Source organism: Prorops nasuta, unplaced genomic scaffold (genome assembly GCF_024137725.1).
Source record: "Prorops nasuta isolate Cenicafe-Biocafe unplaced genomic scaffold, Cenicafe_Pnas_1.2 PNAS00021, whole genome shotgun sequence".
NCBI lineage: Eukaryota > Metazoa > Arthropoda > Insecta > Hymenoptera > Bethylidae > Prorops > Prorops nasuta.
In genome coordinates, this window is record NW_027116818.1 from 3,361,627 (window position 1) to 3,373,785 (window position 12,159).

Sequence of the window (12,159 nt, forward strand, 5' to 3'; positions counted from 1 at the left end):
TAAGGGGGTCAAGGGAACCTCTCTGTAACGCCATCTAAGTTTTAGGCATTTCAATTCCTACAACAAAAAAATCTATATTCTAGTCTCCTTTCATTATTTTTAGTATTTGAATATTTACACTTCCCCTTCTCGTTTTTTACCAATCATATACTGTAATACATCATTAAGAACGGCACAATGACTTTCACCGAAAATTATCCTTTTGACTCGATCTATCTACCGTTCCCATAGTGTCACAATCGCTGTGCGTGATTCCGGCACGACGTTACGGTCTCATTGACACCAGGCGGCCCTAAGTAAGCGCCTTAAACACTCGTTAAATTTTTCTCGCTGACCTCTTTTTTCCCATTAAAACAAATTGTAGACGAAGTCTGATATATCGAATGACAAAGCAGCCAGAAGAAAGGAAACGGGAAGGGAATGGAGGAAGAGGCAAATACGCGGAAAGAGAGAGGAAATTTCTCGTTTTTCTCCCCACAACAAAGGAATAAGTTGTAGCCAAGTATAGACTAATGCAGCATACGGTACTGAATATGGTATAGTGTACTAGTAGTATGGTACAGTAGAGTACAGTGTATAGTTTAAGAGTACAGTATACTGTAAGGTTAGACGAGACGGGTTACAGGTTCGACTTTGTTTCATCTGAATTCTCACAGCACGGCCACGACACTGCTCGCAGCGCTTTTTAATCTGTACTTGTCGTTATACACGACGAACGAGTGGTACGGCGGGACGGGTACGGACGATGGAACGGCAGCACGGTACGAGGGCCGTGCCGGAAACAGCCGAACTAATCCGAAGGTAGCTAATACGAAAGGTAGAGGGGGGAGCGATTTTAGCTACAGTATTGCTGCTCCGTTCAGTCGAGCCAGCACCACCGAGGTCGGAGTCGGAGTTGTGTCTGGCGACTGCACATCGGGGGAGGCGCATAGTGATTTTTTTTTTCCTAATCGTCCGTGTGTCTGTTCGTCTCTTCGCGACTGCCCCTTCGTCTCTCCTTTTCCATGTCCCTTTTGTATAACCTCCGAATATACCTGCCTTAGACACCGTATGCCTGCTACTCTCGCTTTCCCAGCCTTATTTACACCCCCTTTCCCCTTGCCTTGAATGCTTGAAACAGCAGCTTTCCGTTTCTCTCCTTTCCCACTCCATTCCGTCTCATCCTAGATCACTTCCTTCTCTCTCGCTCTCTCTCTCTATCTCTTTCTCTCTTCATTACGTTACTGTGTTTTGCCGATATAACGCGTAGTAGTACATTAATGCGTAACAGAGAAGAAGAAGGCAAGCTCGATTTACATTATATACATTTGCCTACTGTGTGCTACACTGCCACGATGCGCGAGGTCAAACCGTCGTCGGTCTGTTCGCCTTCGCTATCGTCGTAGGCTCGGCTCGCTCGGCTCGTTCCGTTCGTTTCTCGCTATATACATGTGTATTAATATTTGCTGCTTGCTTGTTGTGGCCCATGTTGCGTTATCCCACCACATTTCACGCGCTAACAATCTTCTCGCAAGTGTTATGTGACGTTTTCCTATAGTTTTCCTTCATTCATAATATAATAACATTAACAGCGTTTCTCTTTATGGAAGTGAACGAATACGTTTGTGACAGTGCCGAGAAACGAGGGAGAAAGCTTCAATGATGTTCTTGAACCGATTCATTGTTCAGCAAAAGTGTACGAGGGATTTCAAAGTGTCGGAATGAGGAGGCAGTGAAGGTGTAGTTTTTAGAGGAGGAAAAGAAGATAAAGGAACCGGAGGTAAAGGAAATGGGGAGTCCGTGTGTCGTTTCTAACAGAAGAGAAATTTGCGCGCATGTGTTCAGTGGGATTTAGTAGTGCTACTGAAAAATCGCCTCTCGTAGAACTGGATACTTTGCTCTCACCACCTACGGGGCCAGGATTATCTCATGTCAGAATGGCGCTGGCGCGGTGCGTATCTTCTTCTTTCACGCTCCGTTCAACTTGCTGTTTTTACGCTTTTACTTTCCATCCATAATAAAAATTTTCTTTCAAACATTTTAGACAATTATTTCTTTCCCCATTAACACGCCCATCATGCTGCAGCTGTTGCCTAATATTTTTCAGCAGAAGTAGAAAGAAAGAACCTTACCAATCCTAATTGATAGAAGTAAGGTCTTCGTATAAACGATGAATCACAAGATTACATCCGGTGACAATGCGCATGCGCATGTATCACTACTGGATTGTTCAAATTGCACTATTTGCTTGGCTGTATAGCTTTTCTTTCTTTTTCGCACTAGGAAAGAAGGAAGGAAGGAAGGCAGGCTGTCCTCGCTCAGTGGCAACTGGCAACCTTCTGCTTGAAGGATACAGGGCCGCCGTAAGCGTCCATGCTATACTATATATAATGCATACACTCTGGGAGAAATCGATTCTCGAATAGGTCCTAATTAAATTGAAGCTGAGCAGGGACAAGGGACTGATGGTTCTTTCTCCCTTGGCTCTTGGCTCGTATCGTACCATTGCAAGAGCACCGACCAATACGTGCTTCGTACTGGACGACCTTGAGTCTCATGGTCAATTTCTCAGTTTCGCTATATATATGTTTGTGTGCACACACACACACACACACACACACACGAATACATCTTATCTCTTACAGGCGCTAATATTTCTTTGCGAAAAGAATCAACTTTGAAAGCGTTCGTTGGAAGACTTATATAAAATCGAATTGCGCCATGTCCATGAAACAAGCTGCTTTTTTCTTATCAGACTGAAACACGAGTATAATTCGGGTCGGATGCAGGTTTTAGGTGCGAGTGGAATGGAAGCGTCTCGTCCCACATCGATATCGATCTGGCCTTAATGATTCCGACACTGTTCCTCGATTAGCCTCGTGCAAGTGTCGAGGACGAGTACTGCTCTAATCGTCGTTTTAGACTGACGTCCGAATACAATCTGCGCTATAAGCTTATCTTCTCTTCTAACCTCTCTATACACTGTGACGTTAGCATATATATTTTTCGGCTGGTCACGCTTTTTGTGGATTCAGAAAGGATTCCTATTGGTCCATCGATGTACTTCAGATTTTATCTAAATACTATATTTACATAGATACCAGTTTTCGTCAGCCCCCCCCCCCCCGTTCATTCTGTACTTTTCTAATCGTTTTCATCAAACAATTATCGAGAACGAGCAGTTTACCAATCGTTTTCGAGGTTAATTTTCAAATATTTAAACGTACTATCTTTTGTATACCTAAGCCGTAATGTGTAACCAATACTGTAATATAACCTTTTCCGTTTTACAATTTCTGTAATCTTTTTAAATTTGGTATTGTATTGTATCTAAAATAATTATAATGTTCTTTTTTAATGTGTTTTTCATATAATTTATAATTTTAAACTGTGATGCTATTTCGCTTATTTGTCTTTCTTGGGATGATGACGGACATAGTGACGTAGTGGACGTAAACGTAGATCAAGGCACAAAAACCGAGTTTCTCAGGTCTAAACGCAATAGTTTTACACCGCTCACGCTTCCGTTTTCGTGTGTCTTGAATTACGTTTATGTCCACTATCTCGCCGCCTAGTCTGCAAACATCATTACTATCAATAAGATTTTATCCTGTGCTATTTACTAAATAAATTGTTATTTTGAACACGAGACTGACTTCGATTTTTATAAATATTTCATCAAACTTACTCGTCCTCGGCATCAAGTTCAGCCGAGCAAATGTCGAGGACGATCACTTTTCTAATCATCTTTCAAGATAGATTTCGAATATTGTCTTGAAAACAAGATTAGCTTCGATTTTTATAAATATTCCAGCAATCTTATTAGTCTTCAGGATCGAATGTCGAGGACAATCACTCTTCTAATTGTTTCGAAATTAATTTCAAAATATCATCCTGAAAACAAGACTAACTTTGGTTCTCCATAAATATTTCACCAATATTACTCGTCCTCGGTATCGAGAGTCGAGGACGATCGCTTTTCTAATCGAGTGATATCCAAATATTATCTCTCTCTCTGCTAGAGGCTGTATAAATTCTATGTATACATATACACATAGATACTTTTCAGCTAACTTGCTCGTTTTCACCAGCGAGTTCGACCGAGCCTCGTTCTACTTTCCCTTGGTGGATTCCCTTGGTATAGTAGTCTGGCCCACGCCTTTATTCCTCGGCTCGATTCGCCTCGACTCGACTTGACTCGACTCCTCTCCACTCTCTAACCTCTCTACATAATAATTCATTGATTCTCATAGGCTACTATACTATAAGAATGATTCTCTAATGAAAGCACAAAGAAAATTAAATATGATAAATTGTTTACAGGCTTGCGGTGAGCGATTGTGCGCCACAAACATCGCGCGTCACCTCGAATTTACACAGTAGCAGTAGCATGGCAGTGAGTCGTGTGCCGAGTCCACCACCACCGGAAGTGAACACCCCTGTCGCCGAGAATTGGTGTTACACGCAGGTACGTGAAAATCACGCGAGATGTCGCTACTCGTCTAGATAGTTACGATTTAAGTAGGAAATTCGCTCTATTTTTACGAGTGGCTTTGCCCTCGAGGTATAGATTTACATTTTGAGGTTAGGGTTTTCTACAGCAACGATAGATCTCTGTGGCACACGAGCATGGCTGATCCAAGGCCGATCTCGCTAAGGAGCGCCGGCGCAAGTTGAACGACTCCCGGGGCGTCGACCGAACCTCCATACTCTCTACACTGGGCTTCCCTTTTCTCTCCTCTCCCCTCACCCTCTGCCTTCCTCCGCCACCACTCCCACTCCTCTAATTCCTCTTGAATAATCCAAGAAAATTTCTGCTCGACTCGTCAAGTTTTGCTCTCTTTTTGTTTCTTTTATATATTTTTTCTCGCTAAACTTCTCATTCAACATCTTCGGATTTAATGTGTATAGAATGCTGTGTACACACTGCCCCCTCCTCATACTATTCTTAAATAATCCAAGACAATTTCTTCTCGACTCATCAATTTTTACTCTTTTTTTGTTTTTGTTTCACAATTTTTCATCCAGCCTCTTCAGAGCGAGTGTATATAGAATACTTTGTACACTAGGCTTCTTCCCCTCCCTCCCCATTCCTCTTGAATAATCTAAGAAAATTTCTGCTGGATTCATCAAGTTTTACTCTTTTTTTTTGTTTTACTATTTCTCATTCAGCTCCTTTAGAGTGAGCGTATATAGAATGTTGTATAGAGTGAACGACAGACGACTATACGAGCGTGCATTGAACTCGCTAGATAGTCACCTTCTACCTGCCCCGCAATGCGAATGTTGACCTCACGCTGCCAATGTGCGAAGGTCATCGCATAAGCCACGGATCATCGAACTTGTCATGATTATTTTATCTTCTATTCGTGTCCTCGGAGCTGGAAAGACATTAAGGGAATATCGTAGTAAAATGACGAAAAGTTGCTAAAATTTCTTTGCTTGGTAATGGCGCTCTTACGTTTAGCAAGGTCGAGCAAAGTGGCTGACGTCAGAGATCGTTGACTCGTAGGGCCTCGATCCCTCGCGTTATGTACACGAGATTTAATGACCAGTTTTGGTTCCTTATTGAGATTATTCGGTGGATCTTAGTAATTAATTGATGGTTTGGTTGTGTAGCTTTTAACGTAGTTAGATAATAAGCTAGATTCCACGGTATAGATTCTGACGTGGTGTCGCATTTGAAGGTCTTGTGTGCACAGGTGAAGGTGGTTAAGTTCAGCTACATGTGGACGATAAATAACTTCAGTTTCTGCCGTGAAGAGATGGGAGAGGTTTTAAAGTCATCGACCTTTTCAGCAGGGGCCAATGATAAATTGAAATGGTAAGAGAATAAATTTTTATCAGTCACTTTTTTGTCCGGTTGTAAACTAGTTTACTAATTCATTTTTGTTTCAGGTGTCTAAGAGTCAATCCAAAGGGTCTCGATGAGGAGAGCAAAGATTACCTATCACTCTATCTGCTTCTTGTCTCGTGCAATAAAGCTGAAGTTCGAGCAAAATTCAAATTTTCTATTCTTAATGCCAAAAGAGAGGAAACCAAAGCAATGGGTAATGATTTCGACATTTTCCACATCTTTATAGAGCTTTGCGTAATTAACTGTGTCTCATTCTGTTTCTATAGAGAGTCAACGGGCATACAGGTTTGTCCAAGGCAAAGATTGGGGTTTCAAAAAGTTCATCAGGAGGGATTTTCTTCTGGATGAAGCCAATGGTCTCTTGCCAGATGACAAACTCACGATATTCTGTGAGGTATATACCTTTGTATGTTAATTGTCCTATTTATTTGACAATGGAACAAACTTTTCGAGAGCAAACCATTGTAAAATTAACTCTTCTGCAGGTGAGTGTGGTAGCAGACAGCGTTAACATCTCTGGACAAAGCAACACGATACAATTCAAAGTGCCAGAGTGTCGATTGCCCGATGACCTTGGATTACTTTTTGAGAACCAAAAATTTAGTGACGTCACGCTTACAGTATGCGGTAGGGAGTTCCAAGCGCATAAAGCTATATTGGCAGGTATTGGAGAACATTTCATTTTTCTCAGCTCTCATAGAATTCAAACTGTATTATATCTTAATCTCAATCTCAATGATAATACGCTCCTATTTTTCTGCAGCGCGAAGTCCCGTATTCTCAGCTATGTTTGAGCACGAGATGGAAGAGAGGAAACAGAACCGAGTGGATATTACAGACGTTGATCACGAGGTTTTAAGAGAAATGTTACGGTTTATATATACTGGAAAAGCAGCAAACCTCGAGAAGATGGCTGACGATTTATTAGCAGCGGCGGATAAATACGCACTCGAAAGGCTAAAGGTCATGTGCGAAGAAGCACTGTGCACCAGTTTAGCCATAGAGAACGCGGCTGATATTTTGATACTCGCCGATCTTCATAGCGCCGATCAGCTGAAAGCACAAGCCATTGATTTTATCAATACGTAAGTATTTTGGTATATAGGAACACCAACATAAAACTCGATTGTTTTATTATAATGTAAATATTGTTACAGCCATGCAACGGATGTAATGGACACTGCTGGCTTTAAATCCATGGTGAATTCTCATCCTCATTTAATTGCGGAAGCATTCCGTGCATTAGCCACACAACAAATTCCACCTATCGGTCCACCCAGGAAACGAGTAAAGCAGAGCTGAAAGCAAACGTCGCTAATTCCAGGCACAACATCCACGTCTCCGTCATCATCACCACCGGCGCAGCCACTACCGCCTATACCACCATCGCCATCGACGACGCCACCACCACCACCACCTCCTCCACCACCACCACCACCACCACCTCCTCCGCCACAACCACAACAACCACAGCAGCAACAACAAGCGGCACCTCCGTCGCTGCCACCACCACCGCCCCCTGTCTTACAGCCTCCTTGACCATATTCTTACGGTGGTACTGGTAGTAGGAATAAGCAAATGTTCTCTCTTATCGTGCCATCTCCATTGGCACACTCGACAAAGAAACACAACATGAGACTTATTTTCATTCACACAAAGTGTGTTTGTGGTTGATCGTCGATGCGTGTTGTGCATACAATAGTGGCAAACATTCGTGTTCGGTGGATTGTCAATGGTGAACAAGACAATTGCTTTAGTCGGTATGCTGGTGCGCAGATACGCGTACTTTGCCCTATGTTCGCGTCCATATTAGAAGAACTTTACCTAGACAATGGTGAAGTAAAGTTGTTAGAACATTCTAAATTGCCGGCTATCTCGGACAGTATCACTAGTTTACAGAGATCGCTGCTTACGTGTTATTAAGGACTAACAAGTGAACGCAGCATCGTTTCCCTTATCGCCAGTGTAAAATCTGTAGTAGTACGTGATACTTCGATATGTGTATCATTAGGTCCCCCTTGAATGATGATTAATTATCGTGCGGCAACAGTGTCTCTCATCTGAATAAAAATAAATGAGGAACAAACAGACAGAATTGACAGTCAGAGGACCAAGAACAGCGATCAAGAATCGCTTTTCCATTGTCACGCCAGCACATGACGCACGAGAAATGATGTGATAGACGCGTCAGCCAGACGATTAATGATTTCGTTCCTTTGTCCAATGGATCAAATATAATAATATCCCGCGTATCTGAACGATAAAATGCGTACATTGCCAACTTAGGGCTGGGATATGTTAAGTACTTTGTCTATTACCTATAGAGTGATTTTTTTCTCCCTTTTTTTTAGTTTTAATGCGTAAAATCTTCCAGAACGGAGAAATGATTCTAGTTAGTGTTTTTTATGATCTCTTCTTCTCACACGTGTACGACTACTACTATGATTGCGATAAATGCTACTCAACAACCTGTGCCCCAACAATTTTGTAAATTTTCGTCTGCAGATGTGAGCGGCCTTACCACTATCGCAGTTTCTCCTTTTCTATCTCTGCTAGGCACAGCTTGTTCCGTTTTCTGGATTATTATATAGTAGCTAAAGTGATAGTTTCAAATTACAATTATTTCATTGCTAATTATTATTAATTTTTATTTTTAACGTTATTATTATTATTATTACTATTAATTATAAATTATCATTAATACCATTATACTACTACTATATGAAATTAAAGGTTGTCCATGATTGATCTAAAAACTTTCAAACAACTTTAAAGAGACTTTTTAAATTCCGTGAAGAGGCGAACTTGTGCCAATTGATCTAAGGCAAATCTAATAATTTCACATGTGAACGGAACGTATGGAGAGTATATAATATATTTTAGTCAATTACAAATGTAGTATAGTACAATCGTTGGTCGATGAAATCAATTTGTGGACAACCAGGGACAAGAATATTCATTTGTTTAGTGTCGTACTGGCTTCCTGATCCTCCGATTTAGTTTTACCGGTTATTCTAAATGCGAGATATCTCTACCATTACATTAATGACAAAGTTTAATGCCATACATGTTCTGTGATAAGTCTATTACTCTGCAAATGTATCATCGCTCCTCATTCCCAGTTTCTCCATCGATCCTGGCAGCCAGTGATGAATTTATTACTTAAGAAACGATCGCTATCCATACACTCCCTTCTTTTACTTTTAATAGTTTTTATTGGCAAATATTTACTGTGTAAAGCCAAAAAATACCGACAAAAAGGGATACAAAAAGATAATTAGAGGGGATAATAGGTTTACCAATGTTACGATGTGCAATCAAATCTATTGCATCTTACGGTCTGTGCTAAATTCATGTTCCTCGAGTAACTTTCTCAAGATTGTACAACAAATAAAAAAAAAACCATTTGTGTCACAAGCTACATTTTAAAATCAAGTATCCTATAGGTCCCGCGCGCGCGATCAGGTCTTATAAAAATTGTTAAAATTTTTCGAGTCCCGTTCTGTTGTTTATCACTTTTAAATCGACTGTAATAAATTTTGTCTTCGTTTATGATTGTTTGCAAATATATTTAATTATAAAATGGCATAGCGATTGAGAAAAATCAATTATATAGATCAATATTTCAAAGAATAATTTGCAGCAAGAATATATAACGGTTGTATGACTGGACAATTTGATAAAATAAGTACAAGTAAAACAAATGTTACCTCATCACATGAAAACCGACACAATCGTCTGCTGTACTTGGCTACCACTATGTCATCGTTCGGCACACTTCCATTGTATCTTGCATTTAAATTTAAACTTTCTTTGTAACGTATCGTACAATAGTGGTGGTCAATTAAATCACTCGTGTGTCGTTCATCAAACCCAGCTCATACAGATATTCATTTATCCATTTAATTTTTAAGTCATTGCACCACAACAAATAAATGACATTTTCATTATCAATCGAAACAAGTTTATGCAGTCTTCATTATCCTCGCAGTACCATTATTACAGCCGCGAGAAGAAAGCCTTGATGTAAAGATTGACCAGACTCTATGGATATCATGACTACATCTATTATTATTATTAACATATGCTCCTATTGAAGAAAAGGAAAATATTTTAACAAATAAAACAATAATGTACTTCAAATGATACTGATTATGAGTTTCGCTTACTGGTATGTAATTCCAATATTTCCATTTTTGACAATATGATCTTTTTTTCTAAAGACGTTAAAGATCACTTTCGTAAACAACATTCGTTATACGTCAATTTCCACGGTTTCTAAGTAATTAACCGTCGTTTAAAAATTATTTTAACAAAATATTTATTTCGAACGCTCATATCTCAGATATTCATATTTTTTTCGGTATAAAGAACTATACTAACGATGAAAAGAGTATGAAGTTTCTCTTTCTCTCGTTACACATTTGTCACTGTAAATACCACAATTATTTAATTTGTTCGTGTCAATGGTTACAAAACACAGAAAATGGTACGCAACAGCTATCTCGTTGTATTATCCAAAATCTGTGACGCTTGCACGAATATCCATTGATGACGGATCGTGTTAAATGGCTTACGATATATATCGGGCGACCAAATGACCTGTGCATACCTGGCAATAAGAGTATAATTACTATACTATCTGTAGTTCATATTGATAATGAAAACTTTCCTTGTTCATAATGTTATATTACTGCCTCCAACAAATTCATGTTAGTCTATATCAGCAAATTATGCTCCTTTAGCACTAGATTGCCTGAAGAAGTCATTTTGACTGTTTTAATTTCTGTTAGTGAAAAATATGTATATAATAATAGAATTTCTTAGGATTTTAAGACTTTATACAAGCTTATGTATAAAAAGCCTTAATATTCTAAGAAATTCTATTATTATAAACACTTTTCTCCTCTAACAGAAATTAAAAAGCAGTTAAAATGGCTTTACTTCTTCAGGCAATCTAGTTTTAATAAGAACAGATATATAGGAGTAAAAAAAAAGGAATCAAGAAAAGGACTTATAAGACAAAATACCTATTTATCACTCTTTCCTCATCGTTCTTTCTTTTTACCCTTTAAGAATTACCATGAAAATCTATAATTACAGAATTATATGCATAATGTACACTGTACAACTTTAATTGGTCAATGTGATCAAAGCTTCCACAATATCTCCTCTGTGCTCCCTGAGAGTCTGCTCTGCTAAATTTCGATTGATCTCCATTTCCTTCATCTGAAAAATCATATACAGGTAAGTATGATATGCCTGACTATATACTCAAATGCTCTGGTCAAATAATGATAAATTAAATAAATTAGAAATATAATTAGCTGTACTCACAATCAAATCAACATCCTCCTTTTTAATGGAGACCTTAAGTAGCTCTTTCTCTTTAGCTTTTTTCTCAGCAACCTCTTTATTGCGTCTATCACCGATGATACTGAGAGCCTAAAAACAACATTAGATATTAATTGATCTGAATATATAACGAGTTTTTTTAATTTAGTTGCATTTACTGCATTTTTGACAGTATAAAGTTACATAGGAATAGAGACCAGAAAGTCTGTTAAAACAAACAAACCAAATAACTCCCTTGTTTTGCTTTTCTGGCTAAAATAATATTGATGCCATGGAAAAATATAGAAAAATCTGACTTTGCTAATGTATACATTACTAGGTTATGCAGACTTGAATATTCTATTCCTTTTGATAGAGACAACAATAAATAAATCACCGACAACTATAAATTAAGAAATTTCCGACAGCGATGCTCAATAAGTATATATGTAATACCATTGTGGTCGAAAAACACGTGGGCTATGAAAAATCATATATACTTACACAAGAAAAACCATCCGACGAAGATATTTCTTTTTCTTCCGCGTAGTCAGTTACTCTTTCCAAGTCTGCTGCTCCACTATCATACTTTGCAACCTTTTTCTGTGCCTTTTCTTGTATCTCATCGGAATCCCCGTTCACATCTTCGTCCGCCATTTTTAACAATTGGCATTTTCTGTCATTTCAGAGTCCAGACAAACTCACTTGCATGAAAGAAAAAGCGCTAAATAGGGAGCAATGTGGGAGGAGGTGTTGGAGGTTTAAAAAAAATGACACAAACATAAAGCAGGGGTACCAATTATTAGTAAAACAATACTAAAAATGCTTTTGTGGAATGTTTTTTGTTAAAACAGTAGCACACACGACTGCGCAATTCCATACTAGCTTACAAGCCAATAAAGCTTTGGCCTTTGACTGGCTTCGACTATCGGCAATACATATGTATACTCTATTGTATACATGCATGCACATAGATAGTCATTGTTGTC

General features: G+C 38.9%; 2 protein-coding genes across 5 annotated transcripts; one reads left to right on the forward strand and one right to left on the reverse strand.

Moving 5' to 3' along the window:
• The first annotated feature begins 856 nt into the window (after nt 1-856).
• Nucleotides 857-9,977, forward strand: rdx (BTB/POZ and MATH domain-containing protein rdx). 2 transcript variants are annotated; one of them, XM_066739446.1, is made up of 8 exons: nt 857-1,930; nt 4,303-4,447; nt 5,682-5,803; nt 5,878-6,029; nt 6,103-6,242; nt 6,322-6,499; nt 6,600-6,921; nt 6,994-9,977. In XM_066739446.1, exons 1-8 carry the CDS (start codon nt 1,815-1,817, stop codon nt 7,136-7,138), a joined length of 1,320 nt encoding a protein of 439 aa, XP_066595543.1. In that variant the 5' UTR covers nt 857-1,814; the 3' UTR covers nt 7,139-9,977. The 2 variants fall into 2 exon arrangements, with proteins under 2 accessions (XP_066595543.1, XP_066595544.1); XM_066739447.1 differs by having other exon boundaries at nt 6,103-6,230.
• A 163-nt stretch (nt 9,978-10,140) lies between these two features.
• Nucleotides 10,141-11,963, reverse strand: LOC136780880 (huntingtin-interacting protein K). Of its 3 annotated transcripts, none has more exons than XR_010823842.1 (4): nt 11,675-11,963; nt 11,174-11,281; nt 10,867-11,065; nt 10,141-10,448 (listed from the first exon to the last, which is right to left on the reverse strand). XR_010823842.1 is itself a non-coding variant. In XM_066739454.1 (3 exons), exons 1-3 carry the CDS (start codon nt 11,825-11,827, stop codon nt 10,970-10,972), a joined length of 357 nt encoding a protein of 118 aa, XP_066595551.1. In that variant the 5' UTR covers nt 11,828-11,963; the 3' UTR covers nt 10,141-10,969. The 3 variants fall into 3 exon arrangements, 1 of the variants encoding a protein (XP_066595551.1); XR_010823843.1 differs by having other exon boundaries at nt 10,141-10,266; nt 10,335-11,065; XM_066739454.1 differs by having other exon boundaries at nt 10,141-11,065.
• Between the last annotated feature and the right edge of the window lie 196 nt (nt 11,964-12,159).